Consider the following 26,602-nt stretch of genomic DNA (forward strand, 5'->3'; position numbering starts at 1 on the left):
TTAATATAAAATAGCTTTTTTTTTTTTTTTAAAGAAAAGAAAACAGCTATTCGTGTGTAAATGATGAACAATAATAGTTAAATATATATAGAGATAGATAGTTTATCTATATACATACATGATATGACATTGATTTATGCTCCACAGAGCTGTCTTTACCTGGAGTGCTTTGCGCATGCGCAGACTAACTTTTCCGCCGCCTCACTCAACTTCCTCATTGGCAGTGATAGTCGTTTGTGCCCCAGATATAGCACAGAAACACACAGGGCGTTTTGGTTTTGTTCTGTTTTCGAGCCTCACAAATGTCGAAGCCTCCTCCTAAGCCGGCCAAACCAGGTAAGACCTCCACGTTGTCAAGAAACGCGTTTAAATGTTGTACTCTGGGCGTTTGTTCGAGGGCAACACACCTTGTGAAGCTTCGTGGGCGTGCGGCAACTCGGTCTGTGAAAACATGCACAATTCTGTCGTTTGTCTGTGAAACGTTCAACACGCAGTAGAAAGAAAGAGCATATTTCATTAATATTATCGTTATTGTTCATTATTACTTGGTGCAGCGCGTGTGTGTGTGTGTGCGCGCGCGTGTGTGTGTGTTGAGTGACAGGCTGATTCCAGCTCTCCTCTCCTCGACAGGCCTGACTGTGCAGGGTCACTTCCCTCATTTCACTCACTCATACACGGAGAGTGTTGTCATTCAGTGGCTTCAGGTCGAAGGACTTGGTGTGGTCACCACCAAGGCTCGCCTTTAACTTCCTGCATTCTCAGTCTGCTGCCACAATTAATTGATTACCAAATCGAAACTTTGAACATACCATGGTTGTGGGTGTATTTCAGAATTGACTTATCTTACTGGGATGTTCATGCAAAAGAGAATGGATCGAAAAAGAGATTGGCCACTATAGCTGGGGACACACTACACAACTTTCACAGTCTTCTTTACAGACTAGGATTTCAGCAGACTGAAAGACTGGGGATCACACATTTAACACCTGATGAGGGATCACTGACTACATGATTTTGTCAAAACAACTGAACACGTCAAACTCTCACACAAACTGTCGTGACAGAGTCTACTTGAGTGACCGCACTAAGGGTAAACGACAAACAGTTGTTGTTTGCGTAGCTATCTGCTCTGAGAAATCAAAGAAGGTAAGACAGGTATAGGTGAAGTCGTGGAGGAGTCAACATTGGCATTGTTATTCCCGCTACTTCCTGTTGCCTTCTGATGCTATGTCCAGTGTCTCACCTACTCTATTTTCATTGGCTGTTTGCAGTTTGGTCAGTAATTGGCACACACTACCTGATTGTGTCCAGAGTTGTCTCAAAAAAATTCAAATCCATGTTTGAATGAACGCGATAGAGGTCTGTTACCCTCACACACTAACAGATTTCTGTGCCAACTAGCCATGCAGACTGTCCCCAACTATACTGCTGACTGTTGCAGACTCTGCTCAGCTGTGAATCATGGGTATAATCCGGCAAAAAATCTTGTTGTGTCCCCAGCTTAAGTTAAGTTAAGCCGGAGTGGTTCAAGATAATAAAAAGGCAAGATTCACTCAAAATACACTCTCCTTACGGCAAGTCTTAGACCACTACCTCACAGTATAATATGATGTATATAGCGATACATCACGATATCTGTCTAAATGAAGAAAACAACTCGTCCATGAAAAGTTAAAAGTGCAGGATTTCTCTATTTATACACAGCATAGAGAACAAAGTAGATTAAGTCTAATATTGAACGAGAATGGAGCCTCTTTTAATGTAGCTTTCTCCATCATTATCCCACTGCCCTCTTCTTCAGCCAGGTAACTTCCACCCAAGTTTCCCTCATTTGTTTGAGCAGCGCCACCGCAAGGAGACATCAAGTAGCGATGCCTGGCGAGTGAAACTGGCAGGGTCTGTTTACTTTAGAGCGCCTTAATTTGCTAATTAACATATCAATATTAGCTTGGGTGTGTGGACTATATTGCACAATGAAGAATGGCAATGTCAGACTCAAGAAAGAACTGAGAGTGCAAACCAACATTTTACACTTCCTTGGGTTGTAATCTATACACCCAGAGAATTACTTTGGAAGAATAACTTCTTCCTTGGGCCATAACATATACATTCCCAGAAAATGTAATCGAAATCTGTCCTGATCATAAACAGACACACAACCATGGCTAAAACCTCCTTAGTAAAGCTAGTAAAGTTCTCCATCATGTAGCAAAAGATGAAATAACTGTGAAAAAGTAAACGCTACAAATCCTTAAATTTGAAAGTCTGTAGTCGTATGACTACATAATATAGCAGCGACCATATTTCAGCTCGATTAGTTAAAAAAGTCCTTATGTCAGGGGAAAATACAGAATACGTCAGTGTAGTCTAAAAATGTCACTTTTTCATGAACAAATAGGGAAGTGTTTTGGGTTATAAACCCTCAGGCAGCAGATACTGCATTTTTTCAAGACAGCACTGCACTCCAGTACAACCTGTGTGTATGTTATAATACTTGGTTTAGTTGAAAACCATTTGACATGTTTTTTTGTTTTTTTTAATTCAGATATTAAACATGAATTAGGACGGAGTATTGATGGCACCCCTCAAATGACCAATACATTAAAATTAAATATACTTTGAACAGCTCATTGAAGCATTAATGGATAAAGGCAAGGAGGTTGTATCATGTGTTGTGTTATAAGTATGTTTTGGTCAGGTGTACCTAATAAACTGGCAACCAGGTGAAATGCTTAGGTCACATACAAGAGTGAGAGGCAATCACCCTTTATCATTATCTAAAAGCTGTTGGAGTCATGTGAAGTCATTCAGTGCATGTTTATTCATGAGCTGACTCCATCCTGACCTGGTTATTGTGTCAGGAGGTGAGATCATCTGTCCTGACAGATGGCTGCCTGATGTATTGGACAATACGACTGATCCACCTTTAAACACACGCCTCTCCAGAGCACAGAACATCCCAGAATTAAGGGTACCTGACTGTCAGAGGATTCATTGTTTACTTGAATTTGCGCATCGTCAGCAATTTGGTGGAGACATATTTATGCTGTAAGGCTGCAATGTGTATTCAATTCAAGCTGTTGTTTATAATCGATTAATTGGTTTGAGTGTTTAGTAATTAAAACTAGCTTCTTAAATGTAAATATGCTCTGGTTTCTTTGCTCCATATAACAAAGAAATCATTTAAACCGAAGAAATATCAAGTCATCAGTTCCAGATTTGGGAAAACAAAAACACTGATTAACATTTTCTTACATTTTGAAGACCAAACAAGTACCAAATTCGATTAATCGATTATGAAAGTAATTGTTAGTTGCAGCTCTAGTATGGTGTATCTGTTAATTTGGAGAATTAAATGCAGTTCCTGCTTTGAGTCTTCACAATAGATGGTTTAAGATATTGAATTCCTGTGCCTCAGGGCTGCTAATCTCTAAAAAATAATTAATTTCTATACATATGTCAAATTTTGAGCTGAAATTGTTTGCTGATTAATGAGTTGGTCAAATATGAAAAGAAAATATTGTTTGTTTTTTGGAATTTTAAGGCAACATTGGTGGGGAAAAGTATGAATTCTCACGCTACAGTTGTTAAATGGTGAACAAAATGAGCCTCTTAATCCATAACAAAATAATACATGATTTCTGGAGTAAAATCTCTTGAGGGAGGCTTTGGTGATCCAATTTCTTGGGATTGGACTTCCAAACAGGAATGAAGGATTGAGAAGCCACCTAGATCAGGCATGTTTTCTCTAGAGTAGAGCTGTTGGCATCGCTCTTTCAGTAAAATAACACAGATGGAAGTCATCGTCAAAAATGCACAAGCAAATAAAACGCTCTAATGAAGTTTTACTTTCAAACTGAGAACTCAGATTTTCTTCTTGTTTCACGATGTTAGACTGAGTAAACCCCTTTTTCAGAGAGTGGTGGGCTTTAAAATGCACAGAGAACCTAGACTAGTCGGCACAGGCTTTTGTGTGTTTTCGGCGACATGACCGGGCCTGCAGAGGAGACATGCTTTCTGTGTTTGAACAGAGCTGTGTCTGTGCAGCAGCTCAGGCTCTTTCAGGGTGAGTCACTGAGACGGGGATGTGTTTGAGATAAATAGGAACTTTGAGTAACAGAGGGGAGTTACAGCGCCTGTTAGTTTAAAAAAAACAAAAAATAAAAACAATCACCTCGTGATTGACCCCTGACCCGTTTTAGGGTCAGGGGTCAAACATTTGAAACACATTTAACTGTAAATGAATCAGAGGAAGAAACGTGCTTGAATCATCAGTATGACTGCAACTAACAATTATATTCATAACTGTGATGACTATTTTCATTTATTAATCGTTTGGTCCATAAAATGTTTATCAAACCTCAAAATCTCACATGTCTTCTTTTGTCCACTATTCAGTTTGAATACCAGAAAATATTCACATTTTAGAAGCTGAAAAATCAGAAAACTTAAAATACCTCAATAGCTCAAAATAGTTTGTGATTGTTTTACCAATCGATTAATTGTTGCAGCCTTAATCATCAGCATCCTTTTTACATGTTAAAGGGACACTGTGTAGTATTTATGGATTTATATGACCCAAAATCCACTTTTGTGTCTAGTCGCTGTATAATATTGTTTGTTTCATTTTCGTAGTGTTTCAAAAAGTCATGTAAAATAACATGGTCGCGGGCCGCTACTGCATTGCCACGACGCCATGTTTCTACGGGAGCCTGTATAGACAAATGCGAGAGAACAAATCAAGCGTCGCTTTACTTGTAGCGGAAGTCCCGCCTCCACTCTCTCCGCTTCATCTGCTACGGCCGCGGTATCTCGCCCTCTCCCTCGCCTCACGAACCTCGTCTGCTGACACGGAGAAAGACGACGAGGACCGGCTGAGGATACCGTAGCGCTCAGGGAAGGGAGGGGGTGAGCAGAGGAGCAGTTCTTTGTTGTAAATTTCAGCCTCTCCTCTAGATGGCACTATAAACTACTTACTTCACCTTTAAGTGTTTTAAACTCTGTCCTGTCGGAATGATCTGATGTTTTTAGATAATATCACAGAGACAACACAGATTAACATAGTTAGATAAGAAGTCACAGCTCAACTGATGTCGGGATACTGATCTTTATTTATTTATTTATTTAAGTATTTCTTGAAGGAGCTGCACAATACAGTGAAACATCACACAAGTGTGTAGATTATTAACCACCATTAATAACTCATAACACAAACACCAATAAAATGTAAGATAGAAAGCATTCAAAATGATATCTGTGTTTAGTGAAGCCAGATTGATAATATTAGTTTATCACAGAGGCTGGGAAATATTTTCCATGATGCTTTTTTGTCTAATAACACATGCAGAAAAAGATCCTTGGGGTAATGTAAAAGAATTCAGAGCCTGCTCTGACTCGATTGATATCGGTGATCTCAGCTCAGCAGATAATGAATCAGAGCCAAATGGTGTCTTCACTTTAGGTTATTAATACATAGTTAATGGAATGCATCAAATATATGAAAATTACTAACTTAACAGTCCAGCAGTTATTTCCCCATTTCACGTGTTTCTACAACATCATCACATTTATTTTAATACTTTTAGCCCTTAAAATCTGCTGTGAGTTACTTTTTCCTTTTTATCCTTTTAAACCAGTATGGTCATTCTCCTCTGACCTCTGACCTGTCAGCACCAAGGCATTGGAGAAATTGCGACACACTAGATTTTTTCTCTTTTATTTTTCAGACCCTGCTCTGTAAATTCTAGGAATGGTGTAAATGTGTGTGTGTGGCTTAAATCAACTTCAGCAGGTCGTCTTGACCATGTCTTTATGTCTGAATGCATTGAGTTGCTACCATTTGCCTGGCTGATGAGATATTTGCGTTTTTATATAATAACACATTGCTACACAATTGTATGTATTTGTTTGTAACATCCATATGATTAAAAGGACATTATTGATGATTCACTTGTCAAGAAGTGAATAGCTGCCTTTTTTGAGCCGTATAATTCACTTCTGAAACCTAGCATGGATGTGTTTTCCTCTGTCTCGACAGAAAACAATCACTTCCTGTGTGCAGTATGGTAATGTTGCTGAGCTAAACACATCAGAGTCGTTGACTTTGTTGACTTTGAGATTTCTTTGAACAAGTTTTCACCTCTCTCATCCAAGAGGCTCGATGAGATTTGACGCAGGCGCTGAGCCATAAACATACAGTACATGACACAGAATTATGTTGTATTTTTGTCATTTTTGTAGTTCTCTGTGAACTAGTTCAGCCTTCAGCTTAGGTCACAACCACTCTGGTAACATTCCAGCAGCAGAGTCAATTCCAGGCTTCACTGTGATCATCACGGGCCTGAGGGAGAGCAGCTGCTCACACACAACAGTCCTGTCTAAGGACTACACTTTTATGTGAAATATTCAAATCATGTGTTATATGCAGTTTTGCATGAATTTATGAGTGATGTGTTACACTGATTTACTGTATATATATTTACCAAAATGAAGCTGTGTTTTGAATTACTCTGCAGGCAGTGAAGTGACGGCATGTGTGGTTTTTAATGTAACTCTGCCTATTCTCAAGTGCAAACTTTAGTGCAATATACTAAGGGTGGTTCAAAATATCGTTGTCCTTCATGCATATATCATTTGCACATTTAACGTTACGTTTTGTTTTCTTTAGTCAGTCAGATATCGTGATGTATTGCTGTATTATTATTATCGATTATCACAGAATCATTGTATCTCGATATTATTATGTATCACGTATCGTGAGGTGATCTGTGATTTGCACACCCACACGCTACATACAGAGAATGGTGATACAATGGTGATATAAGTCTCAGATCGCCAACAGCCTTGTTGTTTTTTGTCAAATTCTGCGCTCATTGTTATTTAATTCATACAAAGTGTATATGTAAAGCTCATGCATGTCTTGAATAAACCTGGTAAGATAGGTCACACTAAATACTTGACACTTAAACTCGTAGAAGCTGTTTTCTTCTCCTGAAAATATCCAGAAAATATGAGAAACATGTATGCAGTTTTAAAAATAACATATTTTCTGGATGTGTTCCAAAAAATTGACTGAGAAATAATTTGCTGTATGTTTATTAAATCATTGGCAAAACTACTAAAAACAACTTTTGCAGAGCAGACGCGTGTGAACCAGGGTTTTTACCAAATATTTACCTTAATTGTTTTTTTGTTGTTTTTTATAGGCCAAATCAAGGTGTTCCGAGCATTGTTCTCCTTTGAGCCCAGAACGGTAAGTGCTTCTTATTTACCCATTGAATAAAGTATTGATTACTTTGATTGCATTTTAATATTTTTGAGTAGTTAATTTTCCATCCATCCATCTTCTACTGTACCACGTTATCCTCAACATGATTGTCGTAGGGTACACCTTGAACAGGTCGCCAGTGTCAAATTTAATAACATGCCCTGTAGAACTACTGTTGAGTAGGATGAGGCATGGGCCAGCACCTGGTTTCAAGACATACCACTGTATTAAAATGTCATTGTATCTAAAACACTCAAATTTCCTGTCATACTGTGTGTAATATCTGTAATCTGTTACAATTATAGTATGCATTACTCATTGGCTGCCAGCCATTTTCAATGCAGAACTGCCAAGTGTTTTACAGCATTTTGACTGATTTGCCAAGACCCACAAAACAGTTGTGTTCTATGACTATTTAAACACCGAAAGTACCAAAAGATAGAGTTTTTCTTTCTTCTTTCATCAGACGTCAATGGCAGCCAATGAGTTAAGCAACACAACCTCACCCTCTATCATGCCACCTGAACCTCATGCCATCAAATCCCTATATGACTTAAGATTATTGATTCTCACTGTCAGGGATGGAGCTAAATTAAACCCAAAAATACAGTTAAAATAATGTATTTAAAACTTGACTTTAATTAAAATGCTGACAAACATAACTAAGAGTAACATGAATATGAGAAAATTGTTAGTTTCAGTTATTGGAGGAAAAAAGGAGGAAGATGTGTGGGAGAGAATATGAGTGAAATGTAACACCAGAGTCAGTCATGGGGTCCGACGCCTAAACTTCCTGCGTGACAGTGACTTAACTTTGCCTTTTTTTTTTCTTTTTTTTTCAGCCGGACGAGCTGTACTTTGAAGATGGAGACGTCTTGTACATCTCTGACACAGTACGTAAAACTGATTTGTCCCTGTGCCCTGTTCTATTATGATGTGGCTTTGAAGAACTTCTTCCTCTTTTCTTTTTTCTCCCTTTGCATTTTTATCTCTCTCCATTGTCCACTGTCATTCTCTCCCCCATTTGCACATTTCCCCTAGACTTCATTTTACTATTTTGTTTGCATTCATTTACTGTTCTACTTTGTCCTCTTTATCTTGACTGATTTGCATATGGAAAATGCTTGTATATTATTTATTTCCTTTATCTTTACTCTCTATGCTGCTGTGACACTGTACATTTGTTATCCCCAGAGTGACAGTAACTGGTGGAAAGGGACGTGCAGAGGAAGGACGGGGCTAATTCCAAGCAACTATGGTGAGGAGAAAACACAAAGACCATGTTTTCATTTCATTCCAGTGATGTGTATTTCTTAAAGTGCCAAATCAATATGTAGATCACTGTATAGAACACTGTGTATTTTATGACCGACCTATCTCTTGTAATTCATATTTATAATTTTTTTGTGTCTTTAAGTTGGTGAACATGCAGAGTCTATTGACAATCCAATGCACGAAGCAGCCAAACGAGGTGTGACACCTTCCCTCACATTTATTCCATTCCCTTGACCTCGTCTTTTCCTTTCTCTGTTGAAACGCCGTTACACTCTCTGTAATATTAGTAACCACCCACACTCAAATCTGTGTTTGTTGTTTTTTTTTATATGCACATATTTCTCTACTCAAACAGGAAACTTGAGCTGGCTGAGGGAATGTGTGGAGAACAAGGTTGGAATAAATGGGCTGGATAAAGCAGGAAACACTGCCCTCTACTGGGGATGTCATGGCGGACATAAAGGTAATAATTGGTGTGTGAAATATACCCACTACTTTTTTGTTATTTAGCAGCTTCTTCTATCAAACTCTGTTTTCAAAGCGGTTGCAGTGATTTGTAAGCGTGCTGATGTAGAAACAAGTTTAATCTCAAACTGTCACATAAAGGCAGATTTGTTGTTGCAGCGGAAGTTCAGAAAAACAGGAACTGGTGTTCCAGTGTGTCTGTGCCCCTTCATTGTTCCTGTGTGTTTGTTATGAGAAAAGAGTCCTCAGGTCTTTAGTCTGACAATGAAACTTCTATTTTTATTTTTTTGCCTGTGTCAGATGTGGTGGAGCTGTTGCTAGGCCAGTCCAATGTGGAGCTCAACCAGCAGGTGAGACGCATTTAATTAATACTAGTTGGCCCTGATCACTTCTGATTTTAAAAAAATACAACAACACAACACTCGTCTACATTTACATGCACAGTTTAATCAAGCTAAGGCCATAGTCTGACTAAGACAGACAAGTGGACAACTTGTACGTGCAGAGGAGAAAATGTATTTATTGGACGTCTGACTCCACCTCCGAAGGTGGCACTGTATCACTCTATAAGCTAGTGCGTATTAAATCAGTTTCATTAAGTCACAGAAAAGCAAACGGTGAACGGCGAGATGGACGTGCGTCTTCGCCATAGGTTTCGTGCTCGCCAACTCCATCTTGTTGTTTGTTCTTTTCCGGCAACCGTACAATTTATGCGTTGTTGCCTTCTACGTACGGGTAAAAAAAACGTGGAGGACATTTTGGCACCAAGTCCGACTCCAGTCAGACTAAGTGTATACATGCAGGAGTAATTGGACTATGAATCACATTATCCAGGTATGTTAGTCTGACTAAGACTAGCTTGATTTTAGTCAGACTAACATATTTAAATTTAAGGATTGTTCTTCAGCAGAACTGGATTGATGGAGCGAACTGCATTAGAGTTGTTTTTATTATTATTATTGACTTACTTGAACTGAACAGGTGAAGCCAAGACACATCATTACAACAAGAAGATTTCCATCTTAAACGCTCAGGTGTTTCCTGAGCTGAAACAGAAACTGAAAATCTGAATGTATGATCGAATGTATAGGGATGACTGAAAATGATGCTTTGGTCTTCTGTCTCTCTGCCTGTGTCAAAACATCAAGAATTGGAGGATCTACATCTAAACCGCTGTTATTTTTAGTGTTGAACTCTGGATTATAAATAATTTATGTTTACTTTGTTCCACTGAATATGTTTTTTACTATGCGAGGAGTTCAAAAGAACCTTTTGAATGCATATTATTTTGTGATTGAACGGTTTGTGATGCTGCAAATGCTTGGCTTACAAAATTGCACCAATGGCATAACTGTAGTCTAGACTCTTTAGTGTAAACTGTGGACAGGTGTGTGTTCTGTTCTGTTGTGTTGAACTTGCAGAGACTTGATTTGCTTCTTGGGTCATGATCACACACATCTTAGTTGCATGTTGGCATTGTTGAAGCTTGTCAAGGAGAGATGAGGTTTTGTGTTTCAGAATAAACTTGGAGACACCGCTCTGCATGCTGCAGCCTGGAAGGGTTACTCTGACATTGTGGAAATGTTGTTGAACAAGGGTGAGTATTAAACTTTGGCTTGTTGTCATTTTGGTCTTCATATTTAGAAAATGAACACAGAGAGGTTTACAGAAAGACGTTCTGCAAGCGTGTGATCCATATTGAGGATAAATATCACTGCATTTTCTATTTTTTTTTTCAGATGCGAGGATAGACGTCAAGAACAATGAAAACAAGCTGGCTCTGGAGATGGCCACCAATGCCCAGTCTGCTTCACTTCTCAAGAGGAAGCAGGGAAGCAGTAAGTACAGCTGACAACAGAGGGCAGCCTCACAGCACACATACACACACCATTGGCACAACGTGGCCAGGGTCGTCATAGCGCAGCTGCACGAAACTGCTGCGACACTGTTTTATACGCGACACAAACTAGTGACGAGCAAACCAGTTCTTTTCATGTCCTGAATCATTAGAATCAGTGAATTAAAAAGATAAGTTTAGTACTTTCTGCATGACTGGAGCGCAGACTCCGTCTGACACAGACACTGAGCTAAAATACTGCTGAACGGGTTGTGATTTCGGCTCACGATGGCCGGCTTTTGGCAGTGCTGTCGCTAAATACACCAGACTCCTCTGATAAATGTTGAGATTTTAGACATTGCTTTGCTAAATGTTGGAGATTAACGCAAGTTTTCAGGCTTTTTATAAATGAACTACAATTCGGCATTGTTCAGTTTGATTCCTGTGTCGGAGGTCGCAGGTCTTAACAAGCTGTTGGAGAACAGTAACCAGTAACGGGAGACAGCAAAATGTAAAATGTGATCATTATTTCTGGATTAACTTCATAATCATCCAGGTCAAAATGAGCTGGAGCTCATGAAACTATCATAATAAACAGTTATTATTGCAGCAGCTGACACACTCGCATTCCTAGGTCTTGTGTAAATGGCATGAAATGGTTAATTTTGTGTGTAAATAAGTCTTTACTTAACATATTTTTGGGGTTCGGGTCTCTGTTTGCAAGCAAGAAAATGGCAATGATGACTGTTACACACAGTTGTTTATCTCTTGTTGTGGCAGAGACTCTCATTCAAGGTTTATTATGTAAACCGCACATGCTTAGGATCCTAATTTACAAAATACATCAAAGATATAATATGAAATAATCCAACATTAAAATATCAAAGACTAATGTTATATATAGTTAAGTACTGTACTGTGCCCTTTAAATGACATCGTCCAGTTCACCTACCTATGCTGTACCCTTAGGTTAAGAAATGTCCCATAATTAGATACTGAATCAAATGTTGAAAGAGAACTTAATTCCAGTTCTCTCAAACATGAGTGGAGTATCATCAAAATGAATAATGAAAGAGAACCAATGGAGCAAACATCTTGAAAATCTGAAGAATGAAAAATTGTTAGTCAGTGTGTTTTCATTGTTTTATGTGTATTTGTCACACATTGACATTTCCAGCCCATGACATGAGTACACTGCAGTAAATTAACTGCTCGTTTCTCCTCAAACAGCCATCACGCGCACACACAGCAATGCTGAGGAGTATTTGGACGACGACGACTCAGACTAAGATGTTGAACGTTGCCGCTGTCTTCCATCGGGTTTGGGATTATTTTTTTGAGGAGGGGCGGGGGGGGTTCATGGAGCTTGGGAGAGTTTTATTACAGACTAAAATGGATTTGCTGCTCTGTACGTAACGTAATCCCAGTTTAGTTCTATTAATGTGTACAAACACCTCAATCCTCGGCCTTCTGCGTCATACAGTATCTGTGTGAATTTAAAAAGCATTGCCTTTACGTTTCTTACAGTTTTGTCCCGCTTTGCCAAGTGCATTTTCTAAAGACTTCCATCTTGCATGCTGTGGGCCGACGGGGGAGAATACAGTACATAGCAAGTGGAACAGGGACCAAAGCTTTAACATGCACATTCCAAGCATTGAGATTATAATTAAAGGCATTTAAACTGGGAATTAAAGTGCCAGCGCAGATTAAAAGATGGATCGTGTCTGTGTTTAGTCAACTTTTCACGCTCTACTTAAATTGCAGACCTCGAGATTCATCAACAAGGAGCTGTTAACACAGGCTTATGCAGTTTGAGGTTTATTTTCCTCTCGCCATAAGACTCTTAGACAGTTTCAAGTTTAGGATGTCGCTTATGCAAAAGCAAGGGCCTAAAGCGGAAAGAAAAGTATCTTCCCGCTTCCCCACTGTTGTGAGGGTAAAACCTCACCTGTCACTGTTTGTGCTGCATGTGTTTTTGGTCAGCGTTATAACGTTTCCCCTGCTGTTATAACATCTCTTAGTTCAGTTTTTACACAATTTAGGTGCTTTGTTTTGTATGGGGTTTAATTTCCATTCTGGGAGCAAATGTTCTGTTTTTTGTTGCTGCTTTTCCGACTTAATTTTATTAAAAGTAAAAAAAATAAAGTGCCTTAAATAACTGTAACGGAGAGTGTATCTTCAACTAAGTATGAATGTGAACATGTATTTTGAATTTCTCTAGATCTGCTTCGTCTTCAATCTGCAATAAACAATTTTTAACTTAACTGCTACATCGAACAGTTGTGTTTAAAACCAGACAAATAGTATGCAGGCTGTGCACCTGGATACATGTATTTGAGTGTTTTTGATTCCTGGTTCCACCATTCTATGTCAGTTACTGTGTGTTTCAGTTTATTCCAGCTCCCGGTTTCTCTGAAAAGATAAATAGTATTGATGAGTTGCAAACTAGTTATAAACTCTACGTACAGCACATCATTTGCATTATTTGTATTGGAACTATGTTAACTATTTATATTCTATTCTATGATTGATGGATGGATAAAGAGCATACATTAACTCATTGGCTGCCATTCATTTTCAGCACAGAGAGCCCCATACCGTTTACAGCATTTTGACTCATTTTCCCAAGACCCACAAAACAGTGTTCTATGACTATGTAAACACACAAAAGAACGACTCTTCTTTCATCATACATCATCGGCAGCCAATGAGTTAAAATTGGTACTAAAAACATTGTGCAGATACCCTGGTAGTGTAAAGCAACATTTGAAAGTTAATCAAGGCTAGAAAAGCACTATATAAATACTAGTGCTGGGCACTAGTACTAGTGGGTTTGTGACGTCATGTTTACGTGCCGCTGCAGCAGAGTCCAGGAAACCGTTTACCAGTTGGCTTCTAAATCCTCCTAATATGTCACAGAGACTCAGGAATAATATTCATATAACAAACTGAACTTACCAACAACAACAGTACAGCCAAAATATTTGCATTAAAAAAAAATCTTTTGCAGACCGCAAATCATGTTTATGTTTTGGCATGTGGCGCCACCTATCACCATCTACCAATCATTGCAGTCAGAGTCTCAGCTGCCGAGCAACCACGGGTTGCCAGTTACGTCTGAGCTACAATGGCGGAGAAAACGAAACCTAAAAGACCTCAGTGTAGTAACCATTTTTGGCCACATTCTTACATATGGCGCCTTTAACAATCGGGAGTCGCGTAGGCATGACGTCACATGCGTCTTGTTCTGGTCAGTCATCAGAAACGTGTCGTATGTTAACGTGCCCAGCACTAATAATTCCAATTCATCCTCAAATATCAGGAAAAAAACCAAAACATTAGTTTGAAAGTCAAAGAATTCCTTTATTACAAAGTCAGCATGTTGATGACATTCCAAAGGCAGAAAGGTTTTTTTATTTCTTTTTTTCAAAAATAGCTGTGATGACAGAAAATACAGCAAGTCCTTCATGAGGGATTTGGGGCACATGCTACATCACTGCCAAACGAGAGAAAAGAAAACTACACCGGTTTGATGCCAGAAGAGGAAAACATGAACTTTGTGAATGAAGCGTTTGGTATTTATAGAGAGCAGCGACTCTTTTTAAACGTATATAAAAATGTTTTTTTTAGACTCAGTCGACATGTTTTCCTTGTTAAAAAAAAAAAGAAAATCAAATCCGACACTATATAAATTGGTTCAGCGTGAATGTCGGAGTGATGAAGATTTTCTTAGACAAAAAACAAATGTTCTCTGGGATTTTTACTAACACTGAGCCAGACTGAGCAGCAGGACCACGTGTTTACATAGACCTTTTTCATATTTTACTGTAAAGCTATGATGCATCACTTCTCTGTAAAAGTATTAAGTCACTCAGGATGAAAATGATGTCATTTAAGAGATGAAGCAGAGGAAAAATGGCCTCCTAAAATAAGAATAATTGTAGTTCTGTATAGTGAACTTAACCCGCACACAATTCCACACCATCACTAATGCTATGCTGATTCTGCAATACTGTATTTTTTTTTTGTCTTCCAGAAAAAAGATTTGTTGATAGAATCGCAAGTCTGTCCCAGTCGGTCAAAGGATTTAGCTTTGTTGAGGAAATTACAATATTCAATATTTGTTCACTAAATAACACATTTCATGTTGTTTTTTTGAATGATAATTCACCCTTATTTTGTCACGGGCCATGTAAAGGACTACTTTTGAGCCCCTGACTGTTGCTAGGCAACCAGCAGAGCGCATAACCACAGCAGTGAATTGTGGTCGTCTAACTGGCAGGTCAGCACGACATGAATAAATGAATTTTTACTTGCGTAAAACATCTTGGTTGTAAAATCAAAGGAGTATTTTTATAACAAATCAAACCATTTGTCTTTCTCAAGTATCTTTTTTTTTCTTCTTCCAAACAAATGTCGCTACATGAACTTAAAAATGTTCACAAAGTCAAATCCCTTCGTTAAAGACCTTCATCCTGCAGGGTTTTTCTTCTTCTTTCTAGTAAGATGAAGTCAAGGATGATGCGTTACTGTGAAGCTGTAGTTTTCATTAAGCTGTCGATCATGACATGACGGAATCAAAAAAACTTTCAGAATCATGTTAGTATAAAAAGGAGGGTTTGCACTTCGTCTTCATGTCGGTTACAAATGTTTCACAAGCTTTGAAAAAAAAAAAAAAAAAAAGCCCTTTCAAATGCAAACCGACCAGGAATTCTTCTAAATCTGGAAAGGAAATCTTCATCCCATCCATCATGGGAGATGCACATTTTCACTGGAAAGTAACAAAATGTTGACTGTCGGCTAATTCCTCAAAATAAACTCACATTTTCATTAGAATGAATAAAAAAAAAAAAGATTAAAAAGTGGAAAGTATGTTTGCAGAAATGATAAATCAATGGGCAACTTCATTCATTTATATAAAAAAAAAAAAGGACTTGGGTGTAATAATAATAATAGTAAATAACAGAGAATGCACATTTTCAGCCATCAATCTGCTGCTCATTCAACAGGAAAAAGACCTCAGCATGAATAAATAATAACAGATAAAACCAGAGCTCGAGAGGAAAGCAGTGCACTGAAGATTTCACTCTGGCTAATCAACGATATGATATTAATTACAACTAAAAAAAAGGAAAGGATTGAACATTTGCTGGTATTAAGACCATTTAAATTAAGTAGAGTGGAACTATATTAGACAGCAACACTGATGTATTCTACCTGACACACATTTCACTGCTCTATTGCACATTCAGCAGCACAGCATGTTTTATGACACTCACGTCTCAACTTAATTTTCAAGAAAACTCATCTCGTCTTAATTAATGATAATAATTTTAAAAAACGTGAAAAACATTGTGTGACAACGTCTCAAGTAGTCGTTCTTTTAAAGGACGTCGATTTGAAGTGAGTCTGGTCTGAATTCCTTTAGATGCAACTCTGCATCAAACGTGGCTCAGATTATTCGCCTCATTACCATCAATTTAACAACGCTGGATTAAGGACCTTTCAATATCACATTATAGCCACATATATAAAAAGAAACCATAGGATAATATGTCATTATTTACTTCACTTGCCAGACAAACTTCATCTCATGAATTCAAGCAATTTGAATCCATCCGAGTGTGAAAGAACTCGGATTGAAAACGAGGATGAAAGGTCTTTGACTTTCATTTGTTCATCTTTTGGTTTAAACATCATAAATGTGAGTGAAAAACAAAGATGTAGGTGGACCTTAAGTTAAGATTTGCTTGTCAAAAGCACATTTTCTTCTCTTTCTACAAACACAGTCTAAGTTTCAGAAAGTGTGTGGAAGAACAGAGTCACACGGTCGGCAGCTTCTCCGCTGCCAGGCTACAAGTATGAAATTATGTTGAAATAAATACAATTATTAGAATGGTTAAAAGGAAAAAAACAAAATGGAATAAAATGAATAAAACAAAACTTCTCGGAGAAACGGCTGATAGAAAAAATCCCTACCAGAAAATAATTTCAGATTTTTTTTTCTTTCTTTCCTAGTTTTTTTCCATCTTTTTTTTTGCAAAAAGTGAAAATATAGGGTTTTTTACTGTGTTCTCTGCAAATGTCCTTTTTAAAAAAAAGCACTATAGTACCAATGAGTCCTTTTTTGAAATATATTAACAGCTGTACAGTAGGCAAGTGTGTTCATGAAAAACAAAATCTTAGCAAATTATTTTCACATAAAAGGCGTCTTTACAGATATGGGTTAAAAAGGCTCATATTAAACGATATAAAAAGAAGATACAAAAAACAGCGTTCGCTAATGAGACTCTTGGAGAGTCGTCTTTTCTTCGATGGCCTGTTTCACTATTTCAGCCAACTTCAAACGGTCGACTTTGTCGGAGAAGGCTCGTCCTGTAACACACACACACACACACACACACACACACAAACGCAGGAGTTTAATGACCTGTGACGATAAGTAATGAGCTGAGAGATATATCGACATAGATGCGGTCAAGAATAAGTTGCAAAAGAAATGTAAGGCTGTCGTTCATTTGTTCTGTGATCTATTAACATTGTTTATCGCCCCCGTGTGGACCTCTGAGTAATTACAAAAACACTGTGGTCCTGAGTGACCTAACTTCTTCATGACTAAACCTGTCAATTTATGCATTAAAAATATTTAAAAATCATTAATGTATATATGTATAGAAAGAACAAAAACCTAAGAAAAATAAATAAATAAATAAATAAATAATACAAATGTATACATTTTCTATAGCTGTATGCTTTATGAGCACCATTTGGTGCTCTAGGTGTGTTAATGTGAGTATTTTAGGTGTTTCTGCTAATCTTTCACATATACAAGGCTGCAATAATAATAATAATAATAATAAAAAAATTTGCATGAGGTATATTTAAAATTAATTTTTTTCCGCCCCACTGAAGTATAAGACCCGCCACCCAGCAGAAAAACTATTTTAACAACAGAAGATGTCGTCAAGGATAGCCATCCGAGCCTTTAACATGGACCTTTCAGCTGTGAGGAGCTGTAGCACCCTTCTCTTCTGTGATAGGAATGCGTCCTATTCCCTGCGTCGAGACTTGTACCGCCACCCGATGGCAAAGTGAGACACTACAGGACCCTGACGCGTGAGTATACCAGGAAGTCTTTTTGTAAGCAATCGTGGAAGCTATTGATTTTCTGATAATAACACAACGTTTCATTGACATTCAAAAGCTAAAATGGCTGCTCTGTGCAGCGTAATAAGAGTGAAGAAGTGACACAGAAGAGTGAGGTGGTACTGACCGTCCCAGCTGAGCCCCTGCAGACCTTCTCTCAGCAGTTTACAGTCTCTGTTGAACCTCCAGGCGTCGTACATCACCTCGTTCAGCTTCTCATCCTCATTCTCTCCTGGACAAGAAAAAACAAAATCATTTACCTCAGATGCTGCCTTCTTTCTCCGAGCCTCGTGCTGTTTGAGTTGTTTTTCTATACATATGTCACGAGGCACATTAAGCAGCTCCTTAAGCAGTCAGGATAGATGAGAAACACTGCAGCAGATTAGGTCGTCCATACCGACCAGGCCACAGTCAGATAGCAGGACATTTATGATTTAATTTGACTCCTTTAATCATTCATTACAGTAGCAGACATGCTAAACTGTTATTGATCAATATTCTACAAACAGTAGTAATAGTTGCTTATCAGTCTCCTGGGTACACGGTTTTGATTTATATCTACAACTGGGAACATAATAAGTCATATGTAGAAATAACTTCACTGAATGTAACATGATGTTAATAGAAAAGCATAACCGTGTCAGTATGTTTGTAGTTATTGTTTTACTCACCAGCTTGTGGGAGTATACACTGTGCAATGACGTCTCGTAATTTTTCCAGAGCTACGTTGGTGTCTTCTCCTCCGTTCTCCGGGTCATGGATGAAGAAACCATCGCTGGGCTTTGGGCTGCAACACAAGACGGGTTAGTCAGTCTCTGGCCTTTAATTTTATCCAGTTGTTTTTACTGCAACGCATCAAACAAGTCATTATACCCAAGTAGTTTGCGCTTCCTGAGGATTGGGTTGTTGACGGAGTTTAAGGGCTTCAGGCTGATGTTCAGATCCTGAATTCTCATGTTGGCCAGCTGCTCTGCGTGGGCCTGCTGGATACCTGCGACTACAGCCTGTGACACATAATCAGAAGACGCATATTATAACAAGACTATTCAGACAAATACCAATTTCTGTCCATTTTTCCAAGATTGTCCAGAGGGGCTGAACATGAGAGCACAGGCGTCTGCAAATATCGCTGAAACACAGGCCTGGGATCGCTGTATATATTTGGCAGAATGGTCATATACTGTTGCCCAGAGAGAGCCCAGGTGCTCCCTCATCCTCCACTTCTTCACCCATGCATCAGATGCTGGTGTGAGACGGGGCGAGAGATAAGGTTCCACGCTCGCATTATTTCTTCCACGATCCGGTCAAAATTTTCACTCCACTCGTTCGTGTGCCCTGATAGAGGAGACTCTGCTCTCCCCTGCTCTGAAGAGATGTGAGGAGATGCTTGGTGGCAGTATACACGGCATTGTGTCGGCATCTTATATTTTTTTCATTCAATTTTTTCCTACCAGCTCCTTACTTAACTTTCTGAGAAAGAGCTGGAAAATTCCGTACGCGAATGTCTTGCCTTCTGCATGCTCAACACCTCAATACTCGCTTACTTTCCCTGCTGCTGTGAACGTGGGTGGCACAGAAAATCTGCTCCAATTCACATATGTGAATGCCAAACTGCAATTTTCTGGACAGATTTCATGTTTGTGTGCCATGCAAGTTTTCTGCACCTTTATCTTCCCTCTTACCTTGTCCATCATCATCTGTGCGGACGGCAGCACGTTGTCGAGGGCCTCGGTGCAGTTGAGCCAAGGGTGAGCCAGGACTCCCTCGATAGTCAACCTCTCCTCTGGCTTTACCTTCAGCAGCCTGGAGGGCAGGGAGGGTAAATTATTGAAAAGAGAAATGACAAATGAGGTACAGGGATGAATGAAAATAAGGACCCAGGAGAGAACGGAGGAAGGAGATGTGGGAAGAGGCAAGAAGAGTGCAGTACCATGATCGATTCACCTTGTTTCAACAGCAAGGAGAAAGGAGAAAGACTTACTTGCGAACAATGTCCTTGGCCATTTCTGAGATCTGGCTCCACTCGTCTTCAGGGAAGTCGAAGCTTCCCGTCATGATCTTCTTCCTCATGTCCTTTGGGATGGTGCGGCTGTGGTGCTTGGAGTAGAACGGAGGGTAACCGCACAGCATTACGTAGATGATTACGCCAAGAGACCACAAGTCACAGCTCTGCGGAACAACAACAAAAATCACACGCATTTAAAAACCCCATGATCAGTGAGAGTGTAGGGATTAGTGTTTAGTTCAACATATAGGTTTCTCACCTTATTATAAGTATAAGGAGTGGGTGAGGTAGGTATTATTCCTGACTTTTCCTTCTGGTGTCTTCTTTGAGCCTCAAGTACCTGAACAGGAACATGAAGACAGCACGATTTAAGTAATTATTAACCGTTTATGGAAGCTGTCAAGACACGAGCATGATTAATGTGCTCTGTGTTTGGTTTTTTTCACCTGAGGTGCTACGTAGTAAGGAGTGAACTGAGGAGTCATCAGGTCTCCTTGATCAATTTTGGCAAAGCCAAAGTCGCATAACTTGACAGGTGCATCCTGTGAAACACAGAAGAAGACGGAAAACATGTTTACGCAGCTTTACCATGAAACATTTCATTATGTCTCAGTTGCACTTCAAAGAGTTCTTTTATATGGAGTACATGATCCTGCCAAAACACAATACCAAATTTAATTTGCCAGATTTGGCCAAGACAAATTTCCTCCTTGCACGGTCTGAGAAGTAAGGCACGGATTGTAAATTTAAAGTTCAGCAAAGTTTTTCATTTCTCTTCTTAAACTGCATTCTGTGTGACCAACTAATGAGCTAGAGTCATCGAAACTGATGCTACATCAAGTGCAGCATTCTTCTTTGTGCAGCGACTAACCAATGAGTTGTCCTTGAAGAGCAGGTTCTCTGGCTTCAGGTCGCGATGTGCAAGATTTAGGGAGTGACAGTGTTCCAAGGCTTGACTGATCTATGGGAGAAGAGAGGTTTTTTTAAGCCAATGTGCGTCGTTTCCTTTGACCGCGTTGATCTCAGACAGGAAACATGTCGATAACCACAGGAAGAACGTTTGACAGAAAAAAATGGAGTGGAAACCACCCATGGAAAAAGACTGACTGAGCAGAATTAAAGACTTTCTAGACAATGTTACATTCAAACTTCACCTACCTGTTTAGTGACCTGGCTGGCCATTTTCTCAGTAAAGTGCCTGTGCTGACTGATTCTGTGGAAAAGCTCGCCGCCTTCCATCATCTCCATAACTATCAGAAGCCTCGCTCTGTGAATAAACAAGCAAAGAGTTAAAGATGATCAGAGGAAACGGTAGAAGAGAGAGGGATTTAAGTTAATAAACTAAAACCACTTTACCTCGGACTAGACTCATGTGGGAACTGGACACTATTAGCGTAAACCTCCAGGATTTGCACTATGTTTGGGTGGTTGGCACACATCATATGGAGACGCACCTGCATGTAACACAATGTATAAAGTCAGGTGTATAAAAGGTGTATAAAGTCATTTACTTTGTTTTGTTTCTTGTTTAAATTCATGCATGTGTGGGAACTTAGAAAATCATAAATGAGCATTTAGATTGCAGCAAAGATAACAAAGAACCAAGTGTTTTGAAGCTGTTTCTCCTCATTGCTACATTATATGTCGTTATTACCAGTGTCTCTTTATAGTTTTCATCAACCAATTCTATAAGAAGAAAGACGTTGGGTGTGAGCCATATGGGTCTTTTGAAAATTGAAGCTATTTGGGCATGTCATGTAATGGTAAATTCAATTTCTTTGTCTCAGAGCTACAACTGCCCATCACCCTATAACTGCCCAACACAGAATACCAGGTCCTTTTGTGTATTGTGTATTGTATATTGTGTAATTAGGATGTCTAGACTGAACTTGCACCTTCCTACAACATCTGCAGGGAGTCGGCTCCCCAATACCTGCAGTAGACAAAGAGGTGTGAAAACATGGTCTGGAAAGGCAGACTTCTTTGTCTATTGGAGGAATGCGAAAGGGGAGTTGGTCAGTTATAAATGAGGAGGGCTCACTATGCTCTGGGTCTTTTTCCAGCTAGGATCACTCGTGTGTAGATTGACCTTTTCTTTGCAAAGAAAATAAAACCTTGTTTCGGCCGGCAGATGTTCTCTATTTCATTCTTCACCAGCAGCAGAGAATTTCAGAGAATATTTTTTTTCTTTCTAAACTTTAAATTCTGTCATATTGTTCTCAATGCAATGACAATAAAGACGTTCTATTCTAAAGACAGCTTCTGCAGAGAGTGAGAGGCACTGCACTGAGGAAGCCTTCTGCTTCAAACCATGTATTTTAGACACAATTTACTAGCTTTTTAAACCACAAATGTTTGTGTTTTTTGGCTAAATTTTATGTTTGATTCTTCATCACAGATGCAAAAACTTAAGCCAATGTCTGCTTCTAAAAACGTGTCAAGAATCCACGCATGTGTTTGTCAGTGACAGCTTTAGCAGTTCAGTAGCACAAGCCTTGTGTTGCTTGTTTTGACTGCTCGTCTCTCTGTTTATCTGTTATTTAAGATGCTCGATCAAAACAGAAGGCTGCTAATGACATGGAGAGGCTGTGAGACAAACTGTTCGCTACAGTGTCAGAGAGAGAGAAGCCCAAACAAACACAGAAGAAGCACAATAGACAGTTTGACAAGGAAAGGAAAAACAGGAATTAATAAAGGCAAATAACAGGCAGACAGACGGAGCAAAGCATATTTAAAACGCTTTAGGGCACCAGACAACAAACAATCGCAACCGCAAAAGGGTTTCCTCTAACTGACCTCATTTCTGGCCTTGGGGCGATCAATGAGGATCTTCAGGGCCAGGCGTTCCTGAGTTGACTTCTTTACACAAACTCTACACAGGAGGGAAAGCCAGAGTCAAAAAGTCATTTTGAGAGCGTTTTTATCTATTACGATATAGAAAATTGATTGACATCAAGTCAAATATGCTTGTCAAAACCCCCTCTGGGATACTTGTTTTGTAAATCTAACCCAACACTGTACGAGCACAGAGAAGAAGGCGGATAATGTGATGTTGAAAAGAGTATTCACAAACATCAGAGTTTGTTATGGGGTATATAAATTGTGCTTTGTAACAAGAGTAGAACCAAAGGGAATCCTCTATGGGCGTTGTGTAATAAAATAAGGGGTGGCAGCATGGTTGGTGCCTCACAGCAAGAAGACTGTCAGTTTAAATCCTGGTTTGACCAGAGCCTTTATGTGAGGAGTTCTCCCTGTGTGTGCGTCTCCCCCCCAGCTACTCCGGCTTCTTCTTTCCCATGCTTATGAGGAATTGCAGATTCAGGTTAGACCCTGAACTGTGCATCGGTGTGGATGTTTGTCTCTGTCATAGGCTGTCCAAGATGCTCCCTGCCTCTCATTCAACGTCAGCTTAAGTTGGAATTCCCTGGTCATACTTTTGATATAGTTATCTATAAATATATCTGATCATCAATTTCTACTTTCAGAAAAGCTCTTTATCCCCTTCATCTGAGCAGCAATGGCTGAAACGTCCACTTTAAAAGCAGCAACCTTTGGCCCTTAAACTCAGATTACACGATTAAAGCCTCACTGCGGGAAACTTTCTGGTTCAGCCAAAGTTCACTTCACTGGAAAGCAATATCTACCTAATGAATCACAGTTAGACAGAGGTGCAGGGGGGGCTGGTACAGTGAAAGACGTGAATGTGTTATGAGACAGGAAGACGTGAGCGTGAGGTTGAACAAATGAGTCGTTCATAGACTAAAAAATGAAGTGAAATGCAGATGCATAGTTGCTAAAATGATGAGACGGGGTGAGCAGGAGTTACTGGAAAAAAATATCCCACACACACATAAGTCAACAATTACAACATAGATTACAGATTATCTGAGTAATTGAAAAAGAGCTGATGAGTCAGATTCTCGGTCGCGTGAGGTAAACACTTGACACGTGAAAAAATAACAGGTTGTTCTGTACTGAACAGCTTTAAAGTGCAGCGTCCGATACATTACCGCTGGAATCAGCAGGGCAGTCAGACACACGGGTTGACTCAGAAAGCAGTTAAAGCAAACACTGTGACTCACATAACATTGTGCAATTCCTGCATAAAACTCAGCACATGTAAAAGTTCTTCAGGTGAAGAGATCATTTGAGTGACTGCAACAACAACAAAACACCGGTATTAGCAGGTGGTGATTCATAACAAGGCAGTTTTCCAGGTTGAGGATGACACCTTGTCTAGATTCAACAGATGACCTCACCGAGAGTACATAATAGTTTATGTAAAAAAGGCTGAAATCATTGTCTATTGTTAGTTCTTCAGAAATATGTGCCTTCCTGACTGTGGTATATTACTCACAGCGTCTTTGAGTGGAAGTGATTACAGAGGAGAAGGCAGAGGGAAAAACACAGACAAAGAAAAGGTCGTAGGTTTATCGGGGGCAACCAACCTCATGTATATTCACAGGCAGCTGCTATTTAATCTAGGGCTGAAACAATGAATCTATTACTCTATATTAAAGGGTTTTTTTCATTATTAAAACAAAATTTCTAATTGTTTCAGCTTCTTAAATGTGAATATTTTCTCACATGCTGTTTTTATATAGCTGGTCCAGTTCTTTACATCCCAGTCAATTAACAACCGTCTTAATGTGTGTCAGTTACTCAAGTGTCAGAGTGCCACAGTCAACAACACTGCAGTAAGGAGAAGTATTAAACAACAAACATCAGAAACAAGAAATACTTTTTCTGGCAATACACGGTTTGTTTATTTGCCAGCTCAGTAACCAAATGATCCAAATCTTTGAAACCAGATGCACATCCTGCAGTCGGTGTGACAAAAGTGTGGTCACAACATTCACCACAGTGCTTTAATCGTGCACTACGAGGACTGGGCAACATACAGCATTCAGTATAGTACAGGTCTCTTTAATCCTGACGTGGGATTTCAAAATATGGCAGGTCATGATGCACAGTCACAATCACTCACAATCTTTTTTTTAAAAAAACCCAGCAATTTGGGTGATCCTGGTTTGTTTTTCACAACCAAGCTCAAATAAAGGATGTGGGATTTCCCAACTCTGATTTCTGCTATGCTAAACAATAACAGTCCACAATGTACAGCTTATATAAGATTGTTCTGTTTGCAGATCCCATGATCATGATGATTCTCACGCAATGCTGCTTGTTCTGGTTCTAGTTTAACAAAGATTTAATCTCAAGTTCAAGATCTATGCAATGTGGTGGCAACAGTTTAACGCCACTCTGATTCAACACAAACACAAACACAATGAAATGTCGGAGAGACGTTTAAAAGGAAAAGAGACTCACCTGACAGGTCCACTGATTCCAGCTCCCAACTTTTGTGTCCAGTTTATGTGGTACTCATCCAGAATCGATGATTCCTGTTGGGGACAAAAACAACAGCAACAATAAATCAAACATGCAACATCATGTCTCGTCTCAAATACATATTGATACCGATTTATTGCCCAGCCCTAGTCATGCATTGTATATTATTACGATCAACTATCGACTACAATACTGTGGAAAAGTCTTGCCACCAGAGACTGGGTTAAGTTCATAGTTAACTAGCTACACCACTGATCAGGACAATAGACACAGTTCCAGTACTTCCAGCAGTTTCCAACCAGCTGTTCACTCTCACCTGTGAAAGTTGGGGCCACCTAAAATCACATATTATTACTACTGACTGAGAGTTGACCTGGTAGAGCCACAGTGGCAGAAGCAGGGCAAATAGAAATGTTGCCAGGTAATGAACATGAACCACAGAAGTGTTTCTCATCATGACACACGCTTAATGTTTCACATTTCTACCATGTGTAAGCAATACACAAAGGTGAGGGGGTTGTTCGAGCATTAGATTCAGATGAAAGAAATAACAAAACAAAGTAAGAAACATCTGACTTTACAAGTATTATTTATCACATTTCCAACTGAGAGACAACATTTTCACCATGTTACATTTATTACTGATGCTTATCAGAATCAGCTTTGTGTGCTCACTCAACAAAACTGAACACACAAGTTACAATGGTAAAGAGGTTAAATGTGAGTACTAATACGTGAAGTCGATACTAGGTAATAAACTGCATATACAGACAATGTATTTTCAATGATTTAGTTTAAACTGATGATAACTGATTCCCGGTGGCCAGCAAACACAACTAAAATGTGTATATACATAAATAATCACGTTTATTTTGTACAAACATACCTTGATGAACTTGTCTGCGTTGTTATCCTCCGACATGTTGTCCGTCGATCTCAGACAGTTCACAGTGAACACAAAGCGAGGATTTTTTTTTTTTGTCTTCCTGACCTTTACAGAGTTTTTGTCTAGCAACACAGAGCTGGTCCGAAGCTTATTATATTACTACGGATGACAGGACAAGGCCATTAAGGCGAAATGATGTCTGGCCGCCGATCGGCCACAGGTCTGAAGTCCACCAGCCGGTTTTTTGTAACGTCAGATCAGGCCAGCTCGGCTCACAGCCTCGGGGTCCGGTTCGCTGTTCCACCCGTCTTAGATTCACTGAAGTGACCATGTAGAGCGCATAACTCCGAGCGATGTCACTAGAAAAAAGAA

General features: G+C 39.2%; 2 protein-coding genes across 2 annotated transcripts; one reads left to right on the forward strand and one right to left on the reverse strand.

The window, feature by feature from the left end:
* Positions 1-231: 231 nt before the first annotated feature.
* On the forward strand, positions 232-12,953 carry ostf1 (osteoclast stimulating factor 1). Its single transcript, XM_083904932.1, has 10 exons — positions 232-336; positions 7,206-7,252; positions 8,110-8,160; positions 8,462-8,525; positions 8,685-8,738; positions 8,898-9,005; positions 9,308-9,357; positions 10,526-10,604; positions 10,747-10,845; positions 12,075-12,953. Exons 1-10 carry the CDS (start codon positions 303-305, stop codon positions 12,131-12,133), a joined length of 645 nt encoding a protein of 214 aa, XP_083761058.1. The 5' UTR covers positions 232-302; the 3' UTR covers positions 12,134-12,953.
* A 3,984-nt stretch (positions 12,954-16,937) lies between these two features.
* mapkapk5 (MAPK activated protein kinase 5) lies at positions 16,938-26,317 on the reverse strand. Its single transcript, XM_083905446.1, has 14 exons — positions 26,231-26,317; positions 25,324-25,397; positions 22,792-22,867; positions 21,352-21,449; positions 21,154-21,262; positions 20,867-20,956; positions 20,442-20,537; positions 20,255-20,335; positions 19,972-20,159; positions 19,673-19,793; positions 18,864-18,994; positions 18,662-18,777; positions 18,118-18,222; positions 16,938-17,219 (listed from the first exon to the last, which is right to left on the reverse strand). The coding sequence occupies exons 1-14, from the start codon at positions 26,264-26,266 to the stop codon at positions 17,125-17,127; spliced, it is 1,416 nt and encodes a 471-aa protein (XP_083761572.1). The 5' UTR covers positions 26,267-26,317; the 3' UTR covers positions 16,938-17,124.
* Positions 26,318-26,602: the final 285 nt, after the last annotated feature.

Source organism: Microchirus variegatus (assembly GCF_963457635.1).
Source record: "Microchirus variegatus genome assembly, chromosome: 18".
In the NCBI taxonomy this organism is placed as follows: domain Eukaryota; kingdom Metazoa; phylum Chordata; class Actinopteri; order Pleuronectiformes; family Soleidae; genus Microchirus; species Microchirus variegatus.

Excerpts from the sequence above, each read along its gene's own strand:
- mapkapk5 (XM_083905446.1), bottom strand. The coding sequence starts at position 26,266 with ATGTCGGAGGATAACAACGCAGACAAGTTCATCAAG. Across the intron at positions 20,957-21,153 it reads CCAGCCAGGTCACTAAACAG|ATCAGTCAAGCCTTGGAACA; the intron begins GTAGGTGAAGTT and ends CTTCTCCCATAG. Across the intron at positions 20,336-20,441 it reads CTTACTACGTAGCACCTCAG|GTACTTGAGGCTCAAAGAAG; the intron begins GTGAAAAAAACC and ends GTTCCTGTTCAG.
- ostf1 (XM_083904932.1), top strand. The coding sequence starts at position 303 with ATGTCGAAGCCTCCTCCTAAGCCGGCCAAACCAG. Across the intron at positions 7,253-8,109 it reads TCTCCTTTGAGCCCAGAACG|CCGGACGAGCTGTACTTTGA; the intron begins GTAAGTGCTTCT and ends TTTTTTTTTCAG. Across the intron at positions 10,846-12,074 it reads CAAGAGGAAGCAGGGAAGCA|CCATCACGCGCACACACAGC; the intron begins GTAAGTACAGCT and ends CTCCTCAAACAG.